The sequence below is a fragment of the Falco biarmicus genome, chromosome 18, assembly GCF_023638135.1.
Source record: "Falco biarmicus isolate bFalBia1 chromosome 18, bFalBia1.pri, whole genome shotgun sequence".
Classification (NCBI taxonomy): domain Eukaryota; kingdom Metazoa; phylum Chordata; class Aves; order Falconiformes; family Falconidae; genus Falco; species Falco biarmicus.
The window spans coordinates 634,744-657,150 of record NC_079305.1 but is presented as its reverse complement, the minus strand read 5'-3'; the positions used below and the strand labels follow the sequence as shown (position 1 = coordinate 657,150).

Sequence of the window (22,407 nt, the reverse complement as noted above, 5' to 3'; positions counted from 1 at the left end):
AGTGGCATCTATGCAGCAGCATCTATACAGCAGGATCTATAGGGGGGGATCTATACAGCGGGATTTATGCAGTGACATCTATAGAGGGGGATCTATACAGCGGGATCTATAGGGGGGATCTATACAGTGGGATCTATACAGGGGCATCTATACAGTGGTATTTATGCAGTGGCATCTATACGGTGGGATCTATGCGGGGGTATCTATACAGTGGCACAGCCCGTATCTATACAGCAGGATCTGTGCAGAGGCATCTATGCAGCAGTATCCATACAGCGGGATCTATGCAGTGGGATCTATACAGCAGGCTCTATACGGCGGCGCGTCCCCGCACCGGCTCCCCCGCAGCACGTCGCGCTCCGCCCAGCTGCTGAGGGCGGGGCCGAGGGCGGGGCCGGGGCGGACCGGCGGGCGGGGCCGGGGCGGACGGGCGGGCGGGGCCGGGGAGGCCGCGCAGGCGCAGAGGCGCGGGGCCCATGGCGGCCGTTGCCCCTCGCTGAGGCGCCGTCGGCCCCGCTGCGGCCCCGCTGCGCTCTGGGTGGCCTCATGAGGAGGCGGCGGCGGCGGCGGAGCGGCGATGGGCTCGCTGAGCAGCCGGATGCTGAGGCGGCGGCCGGGCCTCCCGCGCGGCGAGGGGGCGGCCGGGGACGGCGGCGACCGGGGAGGCAAGCGGAGGCGCGGCGGGGCCGAGGGCGACGGTGACAGCGACAGCGAGCGGGAGGAGCGGCTGCTCGACACCCCCTGCAGGTGGGGGGGGCGAGGGGCTGGGGGGGCCGGCAGGGCCGGGCTGGGGGGGGGGGCTGGAAGGGGCTGAGGGGGCCGGCAGAGCCGGGCCTGGCCTGGGGGGGGCGGGAAGGGGCTGGGGGGGCCGGCAGAGCCGGGCCTGGCCTGGGGGGGGCGGGAAGGGGCTGGGGGAGCCGGCAGAGCCGGGCCTGGCCTGGGGGGGCGGGAAGGGGCTGAGGGGGCCGGCAGAGCCGGGCCTGGCCTGGGGGGGCGGGAAGGGGCTGAGGGGGCCGGCAGAGCCGGGCCTGACCTGGGGGGGCGGGAAGGGGCTGAGGGGGCCGGCAGAGCCGGGCCTGACCTGGGGGGGCGGGAAGGGGCTGAGGGGGCCGGCAGAGCCGGGCCTGGCCTGGGGGGGCGGGAAGGGGCTGAGGGGGCCGGCAGAGCCGGGCCTGGCCTGGGGGGGCGGGAAGGGGCTGAGGGGGCCGGCAGAGCCGGGCCTGGCCTGGGGGGTCGGCGGGGGGTGCCGGCGGGGCCTGGCTGCGGGGGTGGGAAGGGGCCGGGGGAGGGCCGGCAGGACCGGGCCTGGGCTGGAGTGGCCAAGCGCGGCCTTCGGGCGCTGGTGGTGCAGGGGGGAGGCGGGGGGTGGCGGGGGTGGCCGGTTCGTGGGGGCCCGGGGGGGGAGAGGGGCTGGCAGCGGGGGGGGAATGACATGGGAGCGGGGGGGGGACCGGCATGGGGGTAGCAGGGGGGGCTGGCATGGGGGTGGCGGGGGGGGACCGTGGAGCCATCGGGAGGGGGGCAGCGGGGAGGGGGCCAGTGGTGCAGTGGGGGGTGGGCAAGGGGGGCAGCGGGGGGCGGCATTTGGGAAAGGGCCATGGTGGCAGTGGGGGGTGGCAACGGGGGGAGGGGGCCATGGGGGCAGCCCCCCCTGACGGGCGGAGCACCCTCCACCGGGTACCGTGCACCCCGCAGCCTGAAGGGCCGCGTCTCCGCTTGCCTTTTGCTCCAGGAAGAAGCTGAAAAGCACTTCCAAGTACATCTACCAGACCCTGTTCCTGAACGGGGAGAACAGCGACATCAAAATCTGCGCCCTGGGCGAGGAGTGGAACCTGCACAAGGTCTATCTGTGTCAGGTCAGCGCCTCCTTCCTGCCCTGCCTATTTTTAAATGTAAAAATACCCAGTAAATGTTACATGTGACTTAAGTTTTTTTTTATTTTATTTTTTATTTTTTCCTCCTTACGTTTTAGACTTCTCCCTCCTCCTGTGGAGGCAGACAAACAGCTTCTGTTACGCTTTCGCTAGTTGTTAGGAAGCATAGCTTCATGTGCGGGAAGTTCCTTCACTTCTGTCTCTTGCTATTTAATTTCTTTTTAATCTCCCTGTCTTTAACTTTGGCACATCCTTTGTGAAAACAGTCCTGGAAATTGTCTTTTTGATGTCCTGAGAACACCACCTCGTTGGCTAAACGACCACCCGAGGGCCCCCTGACATGTTAGCGTTGTCGCGGAGCAAAGCAAGGGCCTCAGAGCGGGTCCATGCGGCACCCACCAGCCTGGAGCCATTTCACCCTCCTTTGGGATGCTGGAGGGAAGTTGCCAGAGCTGGGTCACATGCTTGTTACACCACGTTCTTGCTGCTGGGTGAGGAGGGTGTGCTCGGGACCTGAAAAGGAATAAATCACAGAGTATGCCTGCAGGAAAGATGCTTTTCCTGCAAGGATTTTGTTTTGGGCTCACGTCCAGGTGAAGTTCTGTGTGGTACTGCTTGTGTCCCGGGGCTGGAGAGGTGCTGCTGTCCACCCCACCTGGCCTGGGGAGAAGCTGCACCTTTCTCTTGGAGTGTCTAATTCAGTTGTGCTGTTAACTTTAAAATGTTAACAACAAAAAAAAGGGGAGGGGGGGGGGTCTGGAATTGCTCGGAAGTGGTTTCTTTGAAGCGAGCAGAGAAAGTAATGCCAGGTGCCGTCCCCGAAAAGGCTGTGGAATGAAAAGGAATGTCCCATTCGTTAGCTGTGGTCCCGCAGAGCAGCGTTACTGTTAGGAGGGGAAGGTGGTGCTGGGAGGTGCTCAGCAGGCGCAACGCAGCTGCTCGGGTGTAACAAACGATGGCAAAAATGAATTCTAAGAGGTGCTTCGTTGTCGCCATCATGTTGACGCCGTGAGGGCAGTGGTGGTACGGTGACTGTTGGCCGCAGCGAGGGAAATTTGTTGCTTGTAGGAAAAAGCCTTTTATTTTACGTGCATTAGACCTTTTTAAAGAGCATAAAATGAGGGCAGGGAAGTAATTTGTGTATAGGGAAGACTTCTGACCAGTGGCAGCCACCTCTGGGTGGCACAGCGGGTGCGTTTGACCGGGGAGGACAGCTGGTGGGCACAGCTTTAATGGTCTGCTGGCTTTTTTTGACCCTATATACCAACGACAGTCAAAGTTACCTTGAGCAGCATAAGCAGGGTGGGCGTGCTGCCGGTTCGCCTTCGGCTGTGGTTGGCGATGGTGTTTTTAGTCATCCTTGTGATTCTGTTGTTGCTACGTCTCAAGATTGTGAAGCTACTCCTTAAAACTTTTATTTTTATATATATATATGTAAAAAAACCCGGAATATTAAATTGCTTCTGTGGATGCTTCTTAACAGGCTTTGAACATCGTGCTTTTGATCAGTGGAGGCTTTTTTACACAAGTGATGCTCTTGTGAGGTGGAGCGGTGCGGTTATATTAACCGTTCTCCTCAGTCAGGTTTCTGTTTCAGTTCGTGCTCTGTCGCTGGAGTTATGTTACTATAGGTAAAATGTTTCTTGGAGGTTAAAAATAACTCTCCCTGTAGATTACTCTTAATGAAATTACGACTCCTCCTCTGCCTTGTTGAGTGGACCATCTCAGTCTGGATGTTCCCGTTCCCCAAGTCTCTCCAGTTCCTGCATTTAGTTGGATAAATGATGGCGAGGTGCCGCTAAGGCAGGTCGGAGGAGCAGAGGATTTCCTTTTCCTGATGCTGTTGACTAAAATAAGCTCTCGTGAAAAGGAGGAGTTGCTCGACATGGCAAAGCTTAGGTAGCCTGGTGAGGACTGGTAAGATGGATGAGGTCCAGGTTTTGAGAGCACAGTGCGTTGTATGCCATCGTGGTTAAGGGATAGAAATAAGGTATAGAAATACTTCTGTAATCACATCAAACCAAAACTGGATTTTATGTTATTTGCTGCCCTGAGTTGAAATGCTGAGTTAAGAGGTCAGGGGATGTGGTGCTGTACAAATAGAATTTATTTTTTTTGATCTCTCAGGTAAACTTCAGTGGGTGATAGCATCTCATAATGGGCACATCTGCTGCTGAGAAGGAAAATCATGAATCCTAGTAGAGCAGTGTATTTCACTCCATTTGGATGGAAACCTATCAAATTCTAGTTTTATATGCCTTACACTTTATTATAAAAGGTATATTTACGTAAATGGTGTATGTGTATGTGTCCTTGGTATGAGACTACAACCTTGTACATTAATTTGTATGTCTTGCATGCTTCTTTCTTTGCCTTTTTTTTTTTTCTTTCCACCTCCCTCCTTCCCCCAATACCCAAACTGGCGTTCCCTAATGCCTGCAGGATTTGTTGTCTGCTGGTAACATTAAGGACTTAGTTCTTGGACTAATTATATCCCCATTGGTGGTGTGGTTTGTAGGAAAAGAGCTTATATGGCTTTTCTGGCCTTTTAAAGCTCTTTACTTACTCTGATTACAGGCGTGTAGTCCAAATTTTCTGTGTGCGTTTTCACTTCCAGAGATAGAACAAATACAATTAGCCCTTTTGCAAGTGTGTCAGAATGTTTTAGCTTGTGAAAAGTTCCCTTAATACATTTTGTTCTGCATAAAGGTAAATATTAACGATTTTTTGTGCCATGTACTGCTTTTGCCAGTTTCAATGTGGATGAAATCTCTTACTCGAGTCCTTTTTCTCTCCTCTTCCCTCATAGTCAGGCTACTTTTCCAGTATGTTCAGCGGATCTTGGAAAGAATCTAGCATGAACATCATAGAGTTGGAGATTCCTGACCAAAATATTGATGTGGAAGGTAAGTGGGAGCCTTTTAACAAAACTCTGAAGGTAGGGGTTAAGTTGAACCTGACAAAAAATAACTGAAATTTTAAATTTTTTTTAATTTAAGAATAATTTTGAAACTGGTCTATAAGACACTTGAGAGAATGAGTTCTGTGCTCGTTCAGTTCCGAGCTTAACTGGGGTCACCAGTGGAGCCGCATCCATTTTTCCACGCCTGGGCTGGGAAGCGCAGCTGGAATGCAGCCGCGTGTCCCTGTTGTTTCGGCATCGGGGCTCTTGAGCTCGGGGTGCACAACTCCTGTGGAGACCCGGGTGTTGGTGGGAATCTCATCCTCCTTTCTCTGGGCTTGAGGTGCAACCAGTAGAGCGTGCACAGGGCTCCGGCGGAGCATTTGCTGCCACTCCAGGCAGTGCAGCGCAAGGGAGCGGTGTTCTTCAGAAGAATTGCAGAGGAGCTTGTAAAGCCGTAGTAACAGCTCAACGTTACACTAGTGGTTGATTGCAGAGGCGGCTTGTGGCACTTTTTTACCTAGTTTTACTGCTCTCTGCCTTGCTCCACGGCGTGATTCAGTGGCTGGTTTAAGACAAATATTTTGTTTAAATGATGCACAGGGCTCTATTTTATTGGGTAACGCCGTGTTTTGTCTCTTCTGTTCATGCCTGTGCTTGGGCTCGTAAATCCCAGCTTTTTACCCAGGGCAAATAAGATTGTGGAGAATGCGTGCGCTGACGTGACTTGGTTATATTTCAGGCTTCTTATCTATCCGTGTCCCATCTTTGACACTTGGACTCTTTTCAGCTCTACAGGTGGCTTTTGGCTCACTCTATAGGGACGACGTCTTGATAAAACCCGGGCGAGTAGTTGCACTTTTAGCAGCAGCCTGCATGCTGCAGCTTGTAAGTACTAAATATGCAGTGGTTTTGTGCTTTCTTTTCAGATAAAGATAACAGTTCATAAGACTGTTGCACACGTGTGTTGTTTCACCCAGGGAAATGAAACATCTTTTCAAACTAAGTGGGGGAGGAAAAAGCCCAAACATAATGCAGCGGTTTTATTTAAAAATAGTATGACTAAGATTCTGTTATAATATGAAGTGCCACTTTGAGAATCGTATCCAGCAGCAAATTAAAATATGTTTTAACAGCTCATTTGTTCTACCCTGAAGGTATTCATTAAGCTTTTCTTTCACACGGTGTATTCTTAGGGAAAACCTATTTTTGTGAGGAATGTTGGGTTTGATTTTTTTTTTTTTTTTTATATATATCATTTAGCATAGGTCACTGGAGCATGTGTGACTCTTAATTGTTCAGGCGTGAAAATTGGTATGATTTTTGTATTTGATACTTCTGTTGGAAAATTAAAAGTTGGGATATTTATGAGTTTGTTTTTTTTCCTCCCCGTAGGATGGTTTAATCCAGCAGTGTGGTGAAACAATGAAGGAAACCATTAATGCAAAAACTGTGTGTAGTTACTATAATTCGGCGGGGACATACGGGTTAGACTCTGTGAAGAAAAAGTAAGAATTATCTTCTCCAAGCTGCTTTGTACATTGCTAATTAAAAGTGCCCAAATTAATTATTTATTTTTTTAAAAAGCTATCTAACCGGGGCTCTGCTTGTCCTGTTTAGTTTTCAAGTTTCTACTATGATCAATTACCTTAAAATTGGTGTAGATTAGGGTAGATTGATTGGCTGGTGCTGTGATGAATTACTGTCTTTGCTAATATACTTTAGTAATTACATTCTTCAGTGTGACAGTGAAATAATACTTGTGATCATTGACTGGTTTATTGCAAAGCTGCTTTAATATTCAGAACGTAAGCTTAACATTATCTTAATTAGGAGGGATAATTACGCGTTTCGGAGCAGAATGCTGAGGTTAATGCTGACTGCTTCCTTCTGCTGTGAATTAGTGTGTTCTCAGGGCTTTTTGTGGCATTAGTAGTACTTAGAGTTTAGCTTTCACTGTACCCCGAGAGAAGCTAAATGCAAATTTGAGAGTTTCATAAAACTTCGGAAGATCTCATGGTAAGCTTCATGATTTTGAAATAACTTTCTCCTATTTTTACGTGTTCATGTCTTGGGTTAAAGCAATATTTTAAAATCGCGTGGTTCATAATCAGGCTTTGTGAGCCTGAGCAACTGTTGCAGGGACATTGACAGATTTAAGAAAAAAATTAAGGTACTAATTCCTTGCTTTTAATCTAGGTGCCTTGAATGGCTCTTGAATAACCTGATGACTCACCAGAGCGTCGAACTCTTCAAAGAACTCAGGTATTCTGGCTTCAGCTGACTTCCATTGACAAAGTACAGTTTCTTCCGAAGTAGAGAGCCCGCTACAAGTAATTTTCTGGGCTGTGGGTGGTTGCTTGTTACCTAGCTTGCTTTCTTCGTTTGGTCTGTACTGTCTCATAGATCTCTTATGATTAGGGTTTTTTCTTTTTTTTCTCCCCCAGCATAAACCTCATGAAAGAGCTAATTAGCTCTTCTAACCTGCTGGTAATGCAAGTGGAAATGGATGTGTATACTGCTCTCAAAAAGGTACTTGGCGGAGGGGCTGGCTGGGGCTGATGAAGCTGAACTCCTGAGTAGTAGTCTATAGCTACAAAAGAATTATTTTCTCCAAGCTGCTTTGTACCTTGCTAATTAAACGTGCCCAAATTAATTTTTTAATTTTTTTTAAGCTATCTGACTGGGGCTCTGCTTGTCCTATTTAGTTTTCAAGTTTCTGCTATGATCAATTACCTTAAAATTGGTGTAGATTATGGTGGATTGATTGGCTGGTGCTGTGAATGAATTAATTACTAAAGTATATTAGCACAGTGTAGCACATTGTGAGTAGCACAATGAGAATTTCAGCCTTTTTGGTATTTACTGGAAGTAACAGAGTATCAGAGCCTTTGTAGGAATTAATGCCCTATGAGAATGTCCCTTTAATAATCCATGTATTACTTGAAAACGTCTTCAATTGACTCATTAGAGTTTGTTTATTTTACCTAGTGGATGTTCCTTCAGCTAGTGCCTTCTTGGAATGGGTCTTTGAAACAGCTCTTAACCGAAGCTGATGCCTGGTTTGCCAGGCGTAGGAAAGGTAGGATTAATCGGCACGGCCTGGGATTGGGGAACGTGCGGGTTCGGGGTCAAACAGGACGGTCTCCCTCCACTTCCAAACTTTCTCCCATCTCCTCTGGGAAGGTTTGCCTCTGCCAGTGGTCCCTGGCATCGGATTCTCACGAGTGATCGCTGTCTCACTGTTTTGTCCACGTATTTTCAAGTGAGCTCATAGCTCTTTCACTGCTTTGTCCGCGTGTTTTCAAGTGAGCAGATGTGGTCGCTGGTTTTGCTTTGTTGCTTTTGCTATTGTTCTGTCAGGGTGAGCTTTTGTTGCCTCCTCACTAGAAGGCACTAGTGTGATTCAAAAGGGGAGAAGTTTGTTCTGACAGTTCTGCTGAAAGGATTTGAATGTAAGTGCTTAACTGTAGCGGCAGAAGGTGATTTGCCTGTCCAGAATAACTTTTCTCTGATGAATAATTAGAATTCAGCCTCAAATAGGGTCTGGAAAATGTTTAGAAAAACAGATTATAAGACAGTGCTCCATCTTGCAGATTTTGGTGATGGCATCGCGTTCCTGGAGTCAGAACAGGGGAATGCGTTCCTGCCGGTCTTCTCGCACTTGAGATTACAGTATATCATCAGTGACCTGGCATCAGCCAGAATTGTTGAGAAGGATTCCCTAATACCCCCAGGTGAGTGAGTGCTTGGCCGATGGAGTTCCGTGTGCCTTTCCCAGCCTGTCCTACCCTAGAGAAATTGGGAAGGTCTAAGTGTGTTTATTGGTCTTAACGCTCACGCGTTTATCTCTAGCATCTGAACTGTGGCTGACGATTTAGCAGAAGTTGAGTATTAAATGTACATGCGTACAAGTCTCAGGAGGCACACACGTAGGTGTGTGAAGCATTTTGTTGATCAGTTTATCAAAATACTCTAATCAATACGTGGCACATTAGTGGTGTTTAAGTGACCCCCGAGCCACAGACATGTAAAAAAACCTTTGCCTTTTTGAAAGCACAAAACTTGCTGGGACTGAACCCTCTTTTAGCCGTTATCTTTCTAAAAAGAGCTGGTAGGTTGTGATAGGATGTGGAACAATACCTGAACATGAAAACCAAAAGCACAAGATGCTGTGAACTCTTCTCCCATCTCTGAAGTGTTTTTTACTAACAGATACTTAGGATAATTTGGAGGAGATCCCATATTTCAATATTCTGCTCTTGTCCTTTTATTTGCAAGTTGTGCTCCTCATAACACTGCTTGGGCTTCTCATGCTCTGCCTTTGAGTTTGGCTCCTGGTGTCTTTGCTCCATATTCCACTCTGTTTGATGTTCCCTTACCAGAGTTAAATCTTAGCACTGAGTTTTGCATCTTAACTCTCTTGACAGGTTTGGGGGTTTTTTTCCTAGCTCTCATGTACGCTGCTTTGGTATTTTTTTTTTACATCTGTCTGCACTGTAACTATCCATTCATCAGTGCCTCTTTGATGTCCATTTATAGGTGTGATTGCCAAACGTCAATTAAGATGGCTTTTATTGAGCTATTTATCACCTTTATTTGTAACTTCTTGAAATCTGTGTTCTTTGTCATCTCTCCATACTTGTAGCCTTGGGGGTCGCTTTGGACTCTTGCCGTGTTTAACCCGTTTTTGAGTGATGCTGTTGTCTTCCTGTAAAATTACTTATTTCATCTCACTGGCTTTTCCCTTCGTGCTGCCATAGATGTCAGCGCGATGATATAATGCCACGACAGACTCAGTGGGATATTTCCTTTGACGTTTACTAGCTTGGTCAAATTACTAGATGCTCTTAAAACACTTCCCTTGCCGTTGAGGTGCTGTCGCGAGCATCGCTTCGGTTTGCCTTTCTTGTGCTGCCGTGTCCTGTCTCTGCCAGCAAGAATGGTTTAGTTGCTCTTCGTAGCTGAGTACCTGGATAACCCTGAGCCCCTGCTCCTCACGCTTCGATGTGTTTGAAGGAGGCGGCTCTCGGCAGCGGGATCACGCCTGCCTGTGGTGGAGGGTGCTGTGGGGAAGGGGTAGGGTCCTTTCCTCCCTGGAAATGTGTCAGTTGAGTGGAAGTGAACGGTTGCTGCTGCCTGAATGTGCTGGCTTTGCCTGCTCCCAGTTCTGCTTTAAACGAACACCTTAATAGATGGAGAAGAGGCTCAGAGTGTCTAATTTACGGGTGTTCTTGGAACAGCAGGTGGAGACAGTGCCCTGCAGGCCGTCTGGGCTGTCATGTCCAGCAGATGGGGCAGTTTTTGACATCAAGCAAGTGAAAACATTTTATATTAAGCATAAAAATCCCGGAAGAACAGAACTGATCTTTGATACGTGGTATTTTACATGCTTAAGTGATATGTAAAGTAAATATAATCCATCTTTCTACAGATCAGTACTGGTACAGGTTACATTCAAAGTGCAAAGGTATTTTCATTCTGTAATAAAAAATAACTGGGTGAGTGACCTCTTAGGTCATTAAAGTGATATGGGAGAACTATGGGTTATTTCCTTGTGAGGTGCCTTTTGTCAGCGTGTGAATAAGACGTTGCAAACCAGAACTCCTCCAGTACTACACTCGATTCCCTTCTGTTAACGTTGCTGCTGTTACCACGTGCCAGCGTTGCAATGGGCAGCTTTGTCTTCGTGTTCTTCAGTGGATAAATTCCGTGTCTCTGCTCAAACCCAGAAGCCTCCTATCTGTGTGCGTCAGAGGAAGAGTATTTCTTAAGTTGTTACAACATCATTTGCAACTCTGAGGCTGCTTTGCTTGTGCTTGTTGACAAAGAATGTGTAATTTTCACACTGCTCACAAGGTATTAGCAAAATGTTGACTCTTTTGTAGCTGAACAGTGCGTACATGGGCTGTGATAAATGCTGAAATAGGCTTGGTCGCTTTGTAGTCACGCAGGGGAAAAGGGCATGGGGTTAGTGCAGGGAGACTCTGATGTTTACGCTCTACCACTGGTTATTAATTTTAAAAATGCAAAAAACACCCTTGAATTCCAAGAGAAGTAGGAAAGTGGGGAGAGAGGAGCATGTTGTGGAGACCTCTGTGTGGAATGAAGTGCTGTTAGTTTAATGCTGGGTGGCCCTTGCAGCCTGCGGGTACCAGTTTGTAGCCAAAAGCTGCCTTAAGATCAGGAACTTTTGCTCGTTATTTAAAAGGAGGCTTAGGTAAATATTGGTGTTGGCACTTGCGAACGGGTCGTGGGTCGTGGGCTGTCAGCGGTCAATGTTTGAGGTGATTGCATCGTGCCTGAGAGAATCAACAGAGGTGGAAATGGCTGGTAGTTTGTATTATTGTGTGAGCCCTTTAGATTATGCTAGATGAAATGGATTTCAACGAGGAAGAGAAGGAAGTAAAGGTGAATAGTTGAAAGAAATGGTGTAATTTATTTTTTTTAATACCCTGTATGTGCATAGGACCTACAGGAGAAAACTGAAATACTGTGTTAGGAGCTCACAGCAGGGCATCTGTTCTTGTTTGCCTAGAAAAGACTTAAGCAAAGTGTTCATTATTCTGTTTTACTCGGTAACTTCTGAACATTTCCTAAGCAGTATTTTTCCCTCTTAATGTTTACCAATTAACAGAAGAGCTATGGGTGAAATAGGACTTATGAAATGGGTACATACATGTACAAAACCAGAGAAGATGCTCTGTGTCTTGATTTATTTTTTTTTTTTACCTCCCATCTAGCACATCCGTTCCCTGTTCCTTACTGTGCAATTTTCCTTGATTCATTTTTATACTTTCTGTTGTACTTCAGTTAATTCCCAGTTTAGTCCTATCACAGCCTGAGTCTTAACTCTGGAGTTAGTAGAGCAAGGGATGGTTTTAATTTTTGTGTCTGGGATCCTAAGGAGAACTCAGCTGCATGACTTCACTGCTACTCCCTTTCTGTCGAGTTCGTTACCTGCCTGGTTGGTTTGCGTGGTGACGGTGGTGCTCACTGCTCTTACCGTCCCAGCCCATTCCTCCACGGAGTTTGCTCTCACAAGTGACCTTGCATTCTTGCCCCTGTTTGTTATCTTGCCAAGGAAGAACTTACATACTGTGCTTTCGGGTGCCTGTGATCCCTCCTGTGCAGCAGAAGCCAGGAGGTTTTGCCCTGCTTTCTCTCTTCGTTACACCTGTTAATTTAATACAGCCGATAACATCTTTATGGCATCCTTGGAGGAAGGCATGATTGATGTTTATTCCTAGCGGGGGACAATTTCTGTTTGTTTTTACCATATCCGTGTTCAGTCACTGTTTCCTTTATCCTTTGTGTTTTCTTCTTGTTTAACTCGTGTGGAATTCTGTTGGGGATTCAGGAAACGGCATCTTCTCCCAAGAGCTTGTTAACAAGCCCCTCTGCTTACCAGAGCTTTGCACAATGAGAAGATGTGTTGAGTTGCATCACTTCTGGCAATGGTGAATGCTTGATAAGATGAATGTAGTCCTGAGTTACTGAGTGTTAGTTGTTGATTTTTATCTTTAAAACTTCTTCTTAGTTTTAACTTCTGTATTTGAGGGCTGGAGATGAGTAACAAGAGCACGTTACCAGGTGATGGGTTTGCATAGGCCATCCAGTTCACAAGTGTAACCTTATTATTTTGATGTAATTTTATTTCGATATTTCAAATGTTTATGAACGACCCCCTTCCCAGCTCCAAAGACAACATCAAGTTTGTTGTTTTGTTGTTTTGTGTTTTTTTTAATTGTAGAATGGCTGCTCTCTGTTTACCAACAGCAGTGGTTTGCCATGCTCAGAGCAGAACAAGACAATGATATTGGGTAGGTATATTACAGGCTTTCCTTTTTCTTTGTTACATTAGAACCCTTCCTCTCCTATAAATTCTGACCTGATTTAACTGTTGGAGTGTATGTTACGAGCAGCGGGGGCGGGGGGGGGGAGCGTTCCTCAGTGGTTTTACACCCTGTTGTTGCCGGTGGAGCAGTGTCCCCCTGGGCGGGCTGGTCTGTCCTTTGAACAGCAGAACTCCAGAACTAATGTACGGTGTGACCAGAGGTAAATGCTGGGGGGGGATCATTCTGTCTTTTATGTCGGTTAATGCTCCTCACTGGTACTTGGCCTTGAAATACGTGTTGAGGCTGTGAAAGTAACGACTAGCCTTCCGTGTAGGGATGGCGTTTGGAAGAGCGCTGCAGACGGGAACCCGTGCTGTCGCGCTGCCGCCCCGCGCTGGGTGGGCAGGAGGCTGTCCTGCCATGCCGCTGGGGTGGTGTAGGAGGCAATCTGTTGTTTTCTTGTTTATGCAGGGATAACTCCGTGCTAACCTTTGTTCCTGCCTCTCCCAGGCACCGAGCGAGGGCCCGCGCCCGGCAGGGCTTGGCATCCCGTGACCCGTTTGCCTCGTTCCCTTCTCACTTCGCTTTCCCCCACCCCGTGTCCATGTTTGCTAGCACTCTCCACCGCCAGCACCTCCGGCTTTTCCCAGGCAGTGCATCCTTCTCCACCAAGACCCTGTCCTTTCCATAACCCCCCTGGTTTATATCCTAACTTTTCTCCTTCCTAGACTGCCCGCTGCGCTGTGTTGGCATTGCTGGCGAGGAAATTCCGTGGCAGCTACCAGCATTCATGTGTTGTTCCTGTGACCTTCCAAAGATTTGCATGTGGCTGTGCTTCGTGCTACGCCCTGACTGGTGTCTGCGTGTGACATTTCTTGAACCTGTGCCTAACAGGGGCTGGCATTGGTGGTGGCTGGCCCAGCAAGGCATGTTGATTTAACGTATGTTAACGTGGATGCATGTGATCACAAGCTGGTTCCCTCCTTTCTGCTGCTTGTTGCCACCTTGCATTGAGCCAGATCCCGTGATCTCTTTTCAAAATACCAAAACTATGGCAAAATGCAGCTGGGGGAGTTGTTCCTGCCGTTTTCTTCTCTCCTAGTTCCTTAGTGTGCTGTGTGGAGAATGAATGTCAGGTCAGGAAGCTGCAAAATGTTTGTTAACTTTCAAAAAACCAATAAACCAATTTCTTTATTTTCTTCCATCAGTTCTGTTAGCCCAGCAATTTGCCTGTTCTGAAGACGAGCATGTTCAGTTGCAATGGTAGGCTTCGCTCATTAATTGCAATCCGAAAAGTGTAAGAACCACTGTCCTGACTTGCACTAAAGGCCATGCAGTCCGTGGCAGCGTTCAGCGGCAAAGCTACAAATCTCCCACCTTCCTTTAAAGTGAAGTGCCAGTCTTGTCTCGATGTGCTCCTCTGGCAGTGAGTAGTTAAGGATTTTCCAGGTGGAGGTTTTGGCTGGATCGTTGCTGAACGACCAGCCACCAGTGGACCTGTTCTTACATACATAAAGTTCTGTCTTGAAACAGCTTATGCTTCAGCCCCAGCCCTCTGGCAGTGGCTTCCGTGGCTTAATTGCAGATTATATAGGGGATATTTCCCTAATGACTTCCTTTTGATGTGATCGTGTAATGGTGGGGGGCGGGGGGAAAAAAATCCCCAAAACTCCCAACTTTTCCTTTAAGAATAGTCAAGACCTTTAACAAGTGGTTCTCTTTGTTGGTAGCAGTGCTTTAGAAAATGGCAGCGGTGAAGTACGTCATGGTGAAGCTCATCGTTTCAGCTCCTAAAATTACCGTGGTGTGGTCATGGCTTGTTTCTGATATTGTTGTTTTCTTGGGAAGACTCTTCTTGGTAATGCTGCCGCTGGTAATGTGTCTCGCAGTAGAGCATCGTACGTCGCGCGCCGCTTTCTAGCGCGTGTGGGTACCACAGTTAATATGGAAGCGGGCATTAACACATCATCGGAATCCTGACACGAGATAAGGCGGTGTATTTGCCTGGTTTTGACATCTTTTGTTAGCTTGCTGTAATGCAGTGAGAGTGCTTTAATTGCCAGTCGTGCTTGGGAAAAAATAAGCTCCCGCACACAACTGAAGTGAAGGTGATGGGGATCACACCAGCTTTTGCAAAGGGCAACTTTCATGTTCAGCAAGATGATTTCAGTGACTCTGGAATGAGCAGAGTGTTTTGCCGTGTTTTTCTTGTCTAGTTTTTTTTCTTTGGCAGTATGGAATTTTTTTTTTAAGACAACTAAAACTGAAAATCTCAGGCAGAGGAAGTTTAACTGAACAACAGGCTTCTGTTTGCCCACACGTCGTGTCCTGGCGTTCATTGCCATGGGCTTACATTAATGGCGAGTGGGTGAGATGCGGCGTTTCCTCTCTGTACGTCTTGGCTCCTGACCGTAGTAGTTTACAAACTTAATGATTCGAGGTGGCATCCAGGTTACTGTTTGCTTAACAGTCAATAATGGACTAATTGGCTTTGAACATGGTGTTCTCTGGATTGGGGAGGGGGGGGGAGATGGGGGGATGCTTCCCTGTAGTTACGTGCAGCTCAGCTGTAACGTCACTAGCCCGTAGCACGCGACCTCTGAGAAGGTAAATACTATTTGATGTCCTGAGATCAAGTCTCTGCCTCCTGGCGAGCCGTGGTGCCACCCTGCAGCGAGGTGCCTGCGGTTCCTAACTTGTGTCGCAGGAGGGAAGACGTGCAACTCTGTTCCTGTGTATTAAAGTGAACGTTTTGGGCGTCTGACCAACCTCTAGCTGAAAGAAAAGAACTGAAGTTTTGTAAGATCATTCTTTTATCCCGATCTGCTGCCCTTCCTCTTACTGCGCTTCCCACCTGTATCGGTATCTTAAGGCATTTTTTTCCCCGTGGAGATAAGGATGCAAACTTCAAGTGGAGCGAAACATGAAGTCTGACTCCCAGGGAGCTGAAGGCAGGTGCTGTTTTCATATCCTGCCTGGTGCCCAGCGTAATCGCACCTGCTTATTCTAGAAATAATGGAAATTCCAGCATGGAAACCACCTTGCTTTGAAATGCGTGATGTGGTTTGCTCTTTTGGTAACTTTAGAGGGGAGAGGAAATGTTTTTCTTCTGCTTCATCATTTGCATTTAGAAGGACCAAACGTTTTATTCACTTTTCAGAATTTGAGGATTTTTTTAGTGTCATGCTGGAGTTTGTGACTCGTAGCTGCTCAAGGTTTACTTGTCGTGCTCAAGTGGATCTTGAGCTTGAAGAAGAAAAAAAACTTGGGTTTGGTTTTTTTTTTTTTTAAATTAAACATTTGTTCTGTGGCAGATGCAAGGACAGATCTTTCGAGTCCATGAGTGGAATTGTTTCTACTCAATTAGCCACTTTGGCAGCGCTCAGGAGCGAAATAGAATAACTTGACTGTTCGCTAAGCGTATGGGAGGCAGTGCAAGTGGTTAAAGCTGGGAGTTTTGCATCTTCTGAGGCTGCTGGAGGAATTTGGAGGGGGGAATACTAATGTCTGTCTGAACATTATGTACTGATGTTTGTGAAATTTGTCGCTAATGAAACAGAAACAAATCTTTTATCACCAGTACTGAATTTAGGTCAGCTACATAACCAGTTCAGCTAGGAGATGTGGAAAAAGCGCATGGGGAGGTTCTTGGATGAATTTGGTTAACATGATTAGCTTATTTGCTTAACTTCTGCATGAAATACTTCATCTTCCAGGGTTGTTTTTTACAGAAACAGGGGAGAAAAGACCACAGGCTGAGTTCGTTGGTAAAATCTGTAGCTGTAGCAGCGAGTTGCGGCGGTGTGCGTGCGGTGGGAGGAGGACAGATGCTGTTTCATATGGTTCGGAGTATATTGTCTGTGTGATATTGCGGGTTTATAAATCAACTTGCGTGTGGAGGTTGGGATTTATATTATTCACTTTGTTTGATATTACAGGCTCATAATTTAACTTGCATGTGGAGGTTGGGATTTATATTATTCACTGGGATTTGTAATACTCACTTGGAGCGTTTGTCCTCAGCGGAACTGGGAGACTTTCTGGCAGCAGTTGCTTATTTGGTTAATGATGTAATCGTGTCTAAAGCCCAGTGAGTAACTTACCTCTGGAAAACTGGGGCTGATTTGCCTTCTGCTGGCTCCGCAAGATTTTTCTACGTGTTGAAGCGCCAGTGGAAACTGTTGGGTGAAACAAGTTCACGTTGGTATAGGGTGACACGATCAAGAGGCTTGTGGTGCTTTGTGATCGCTGTGGGTGGACTTTTTTTTTTTTTTTTTTTAGACAAGTTGTGTAACCAGCGACTTGAGAAATCCTTTGCCGCGTCTCTGCGGGCGCTTCTGCGTAGCACGCCTGCTCTGCAGAGCCCTGCTGCTGTCCTTAGCAGTAGCACTCCTTCGTGGTTGTGCCTACTAAGTTGGAATATAGTGCATTGACAAAGGACGTGGTGGGTTGGGTTGGGTTTTGGCTTTCTTGGTTTTTTTTTAGGAGGATTGGAGAATGCATTCAATCGCCCCAGCTGTTATTTTCGTAGCTGGAAAAATTCTTTTACAGAAGTCCTACCTAACTGAGGTGTCACAACCTGGTTTACATGGCAGTTTGGTGGAGTAGTGGGATGTTGTTGGGATGGTTCGGGTTGGAAGGGACCCTGGGAGGTCACCTAGCCTAACCTCTGCGCAAAGACGGGTCAGTTGTGTGGTCGGGCCAGCTTACTCGGGTCCATTCATCTTTCCCACATTAAAGCACCGTACAAAGCTGTTCAGGTGTCCTGGAAAAAAGCAATTTTATTTTTTTTTTTTTTTAGGCCTCAAGAAATAAATAAAGAGGAATTTGAAGGAAGCAGCATGAGGTGTGGTCGGAAACTCGCAAAGGACGGTGATGTAAGTACAGCAGGCGGCGAACCGCGTAGCTGACATGTCTTAGGCATGTTAGGTATTTGCAAAACATGTAGGTCTTAATTGTCAAACTGCATCGAAAAGATGTAATGGAGATGGTACGTTAAATTGTTTTGTTCTCCCTAGAAGGATGAAAACGCTCGCTGTCTTTGTGATGAATCAGGAATTAGTGTTTTTAATTGTGCTCCTGCCCTGCATGCAAGTCCATGTTTGGAAAAAATTTTTAGCGTGTGAAAAGGGGGAATGTAGCCACGACTGGTTGTTTGAGACTTGTAAAATGCATGCACTGAAAATACAGCTCTGGTGTAGCTGCTGATGTCTTTTTAACTGGAAAAGGAAGCTTTTAGATAAAGTGTGTAATAGTCACAGCCACAACCCCTCTGTGTACCACATACGTATATGCATCTTTAGGTAACAGGTGGTGTGAAACACAAGAAACGTGATTTTTTTCCAACTGAAGTCGCTTAATCTAAGGATTTGGTGCTCCTTGGAGCACCGTAAGCATGAATGGAACCTGTAGTTAAGTGCTGCTCAGAAATACAGCACCGGTTAGCAGAATGCAGACCTGTGTTAGATCCGCTTGTGTTAAATGTAGTTTTGTATGTTCGGCAGGCAGCTGATGCGAGGCTCGTCCCTCGTCACCTGTCTGCGGGGGTCAGCTGCTGGAGTGAGTGGTTGCCTGCCAAGATGTCTTCTGTTTCAAACAGGTGTTGGCAAGGATCCTTGAATCCACCACACGCCTCTGCAGCTGAGAATCCCGTTCCCAAGTTTGATTTGTTGGAGACGTGGTGCTTATCGGTTGTGTTGTAGCCATTACTCAGACGGTTTGGTTTGGTGTGTTTTGTGGGTTTTTTTGTTCTTCAGTACTGCTGGCGGTGGACTGGCTTCAACTTTGGCTTTGACCTTCTTGTTACTTACACAAATCGTTACATCATTTTCAAGCGGAACACGCTGGTTCAGCCGTGCAGTGGATCTGTCAGCCTGCAGCCTCGGAGGAACGTAGCCTTCAGGTAGACAGTACCCAATGCAGCACCTTATCGCAACTAAATCTTTCCCTCCCTGCTTCCATTAATTTTATTACCACCAAGTTAGTTACGTTTGCAAATGTTCTGTCTCCTTGGGAGAAACACTTTGTGCTGGAAAACCTGAGTTAAGGGAGACTGAGTAATTTAGCTGTTGTTCTATCCCTAGGTTACGTCTGGCCTCTTTTGATAGCAGTGGGAAAATTATTTGTAGCAGAACGACGGGATATCAGATCCTAACCCTTGAGAAGGACCAGGTATGTTTGTGGATTCTTGAGCTGTTGAACTTGAATTGTGGAGTCCAAGGCATGGAAAAAAATGCTGAGAAGTCGGCGGTGCTTTTGAAGAGGAGTTGTTCTTCTTGTTGTCACTGCTTATGTGGAATTTCAGTCTTCCACTACCTCAAAAAAGAACACTTAAGCTAATTTGTAAAGTGTAACTACCTAGAGCAGGATAGCGTGGATTTCATTAGTGTTGATAACAGCGGAATTAGTTCCTGTGGTGCTGCTGAAGCCGCCTGCGCTGGCGCGGTGCTGTGCTGGATGCCTCCGTGCCTTCCCAGCCGTCCTGCACGGCTGAGCGATGTGTCCCTGAGACTCCTGCTTATTTAGAGGCAAATTTGGAGTTTGTTTGAAGACTCCCTGGCATTGTAAGGTGGAGAGTTGAAAGAATGTCTGCATATTGTTCAAGGGTGGTATTTATTATTCTGTTAAAAAAAATAAAGAAAAGCCTTGGAGAGGAGCAGAGTTTTCTTTAGAGAGTGTGCCCTTTGCCACCCGCCTGTGACAGCAGAATTTAGTAAGGAATGGGAAAGGCTTGATCATCATTTCTTAAGTGCTAATTGGCAGTGCTGCGTCGTCGTTGAGCACGTAGGAAGCTTTTCCCTGTGAACACCATCCTTGCTGTAGGATAGTTTCAGCTTTGCTACCCCAAAACCTGTCCCTGGAGTAAAACTGAGAAGGTCCTGCCAACAAACTGATTTGCTTTAGAGTGTGGACTGTTACGGATTGCCTGGTTCATTCAGTCCAAAACTGATAGTGGCAGAAAAGTCTCCCTTTATTTCCAAAGTACTTTATTTACGGAAAGTAAAGGTTGCTCAGGATTTTCTTAGGGTTGTGTTGTCTTTGATGGTTCTGTTATCTTTTATTTTGACTGGGTCAAAGGGTTATAAGCACTTTTGAGAATGTCTTACCAGTGTTTAATATTACAAAACATCTACTTAAGGTGAGGGTGAGTTACTCTGGGGGGGCAGGGGGTATCTTCTGCTTTTTCATACATAATATTTAAATTCCTAGAATGCCTGATAGCGGCAATCCCGTGTGCTTTCTGGCGTAGTTCCCCCTAACGGCATTGCTTGCTTTGCAGGAGCAGGTGGTGATGAATTTGGACGGCAGGCTGCTCATCTTCCCGCTCTACATCTGCTGCAACTTCTTGTACACCTCGCCGGAGAAGAAGGCCGACAGTGAGGCGCCGCCTGATAATTCAGAAGCCTGACACCTCGTCGGCAGAACGCAGTAGCACTTCTCAAACTCTGCGCCTGCTTTAAGTTCAACGCCCTGCTGACGCACAGAGCTTTGGCAACGACAAAGGCCTTACACTGTAGCAAGTACACATGGCCTTAGTATACTCCTATGCATATCTGAAGAGAAGGTCAGAACTTACACAGGCCAAAACTAGTTATCCCATCTTTTTTTTATTATTATTATTATTTCTGGTCTACATCTTCAGACAGTAGCCATTCTGTGTCTGAGAAACGTTACGTTTTTGTTTTTCCGGGCAAAAACTGAGCCAAACTGATACTAGGGAATTTGCGTGAGTGACATCTTACGACTTTACCTGCCAGATCCAGAGCACACGTTGCAGGATGTGTGGGTTTTGTTAATGTGTTTTTGGCGTTTGTTTTTTTTTTTTAATGACTGATCTGTAAACACCAGATCCATATTCTGCTTGTCTTTGTGGTCCTTTTCCATTAAGGCCAAATACAACGGCCTGTCAATGTCACCCATCAACTTGTGTTACTTATTTAACTGTACAGGCTTCCAAACCTGCTTGTGTTTACGCCTTTGTTACATCTCATACTCATCCATTTCTTTCTTGTTCTGGGGCTTTTTCTAACATTGCAGCAAATATTTCTCTGTATGGGTTTTAGCATGTGAATTTGCTAATAAGGATGCTCAAAAGTGACTTATTTTTTTCCACGTACTGGAAATACTCTCATGTTCTAACCATCATCTGAGTCTGCAGCAGCAGCAGCTCTCAGCCGGGACTCTGCTGAATGCTTACTATGCTCACATGAACCAAAAACCAGGTTTTAAACATTGCTTTTTTGTGACTTGTTTTAAGTGTTATATTGGGAATATATCCCATTTTAGCTCAGGAACTTGTGACCTTTGAGTGCCTTTTGAGTTGTACGTGTTAACACAAACTTCCCATCAGTTAAGCAAGGTCACAGGATCCAGAGGAAGAGCTGGGAACAAGGGATTCCTTTTCAGTTGGGTTGACAAATGAGTCGAGCGTAAGACATACGCTGCATTCGTTCTTTGTATGTGTTGGGTTTTACGTTTGTCTATTGCAATTTTGAATTCTTACAGCAGGATTTTTGGACTCAACATGGGAATTTTGCCTCTTTAATAGCCTATTTTTTTAACGTTGTCAGAAATGTATAAAACCATTTGTACTTTATAACAAGGATAACGTGCTGGGCAAGATGGAAAAAAACGTGGCAACTTGTCAATAAATGATCTCAAGCGGATTACTCCCCAGCATCTATTCTTCTCTGCTGTGAATAGCTTTTCCTATGGGATTCAGCCCGTGGATGCACCTCGGTGTAATCTTGCCTTGTGCCTTACTTCTTTGGAAGCAGAAAGCAGAAATACTTCAAGGTGTTCATCTACTACAGCATCAAGCTTTGTAATTAGATACTGCAATAAGCAGTTTTTCTTCTTTTAACTTGAAGTACCAAGTTTTAAAAAGTATCATGGATTCAGTGCAGTAGGGGCTGGTTAACAGCAGGAGGGGATGGGTACATAAAAGTAGATTTATTTTTAATTTTATGTAATGCCAGGGTTGAAATCTGAGCTTTGGTGGTGGGTTGAACTGCCAGAGGGCAACTGCTTTCTGCTCTGCCCTCGTACCCCACTGGCTCCCAGGGCCACCCGCTGCCCCAGCTTGCTGTGGGCAAGCCATTGCCCAGGGCACATGCAGCGCTGGCCCGTGCACCCCTGCCCTTGCTGCTGGGGTACCGCCACCCCGCAGTGGGACGGAGCCAGCGCTGACATGAAACTCATCTCGGGATGTGCTTCCAGCCCTCAGCCGTCTTCCCCAGGGTCCGGGGGGGGCCTGGTCCTACCCCTGCCCTCCCCCACCCACCCCCGGTTGCGGAGGGACTGTCAGTGCCAAGAAACAAATCCCCTCCCAGTCCATCCTTCTTCCCAGTAGACGGGATCGGGAATTTGGGATGGAACAGTGGTGCGGGTGCCCTTCCCATGGGATTGCTAAGGGCTGGCTCAGGGCAGGAGTGAGACGAGCACAGAAACCGAAACACATCACGCCTTATCCTGGCAAATGGGTGGTTGGGGTTGGGTTGGGTTGGGTTTTTTCTTTTTTTTTTTTTTTTTCTTTTATTTGTCACTGACTAGGAACAGCAATTGTGGCGGAGGGGAGCTGAGAAGTACAACACCACACTCAGGAAAACGGTATGAGAAGTACAAAAATAATGAAGCCTATATATAATCGCAGTCAATTGCTAAAAATAAATATTGTAAACATGCAATAACAGTATCAGGTGCATCTACAGTCACTCGTTTCTGCCAGCAGCCGAAACAGTCTTTGGCTTTATTAACTCCCCCAGCCCTGCACGCGCCAGCACCCACGTTGAGA

The 22,407-nt window shown here is 46.8% G+C and overlaps 1 protein-coding gene across 1 annotated transcript; it reads left to right on the top strand.

Moving 5' to 3' along the window:
* The first annotated feature begins 452 nt into the window (after window positions 1–452).
* GMCL1 (germ cell-less 1, spermatogenesis associated) lies at window positions 453–21,280 on the top strand. The gene is made up of 14 exons (XM_056362865.1): window positions 453–747; window positions 1,733–1,856; window positions 4,684–4,780; window positions 5,567–5,664; window positions 6,172–6,284; window positions 6,976–7,041; window positions 7,224–7,308; window positions 7,768–7,858; window positions 8,373–8,513; window positions 12,530–12,599; window positions 17,416–17,491; window positions 18,371–18,516; window positions 18,698–18,785; window positions 19,894–21,280. The coding sequence occupies exons 1-14, from the start codon at window positions 578–580 to the stop codon at window positions 20,020–20,022; spliced, it is 1,494 nt and encodes a 497-aa protein (XP_056218840.1). The 5' UTR covers window positions 453–577; the 3' UTR covers window positions 20,023–21,280.
* The last annotated feature ends 1,127 nt before the right edge of the window (window positions 21,281–22,407 follow it).

Bases quoted from the DNA above. Each gene is read 5' to 3' on its own strand.
- GMCL1 (XM_056362865.1), top strand. From the start codon at position 578: ATGGGCTCGCTGAGCAGCCGGATGCTGAGGCGGCGGCCGGGCCTCCCG. The intron at 1,857-4,683 runs GTCAGCGCCTCC...CTTCCCTCATAG, and splicing joins ACAAGGTCTATCTGTGTCAG to TCAGGCTACTTTTCCAGTAT. The intron at 12,600-17,415 runs GTAGGTATATTA...TTTTTTTTTTAG, and splicing joins GAACAAGACAATGATATTGG to GCCTCAAGAAATAAATAAAG.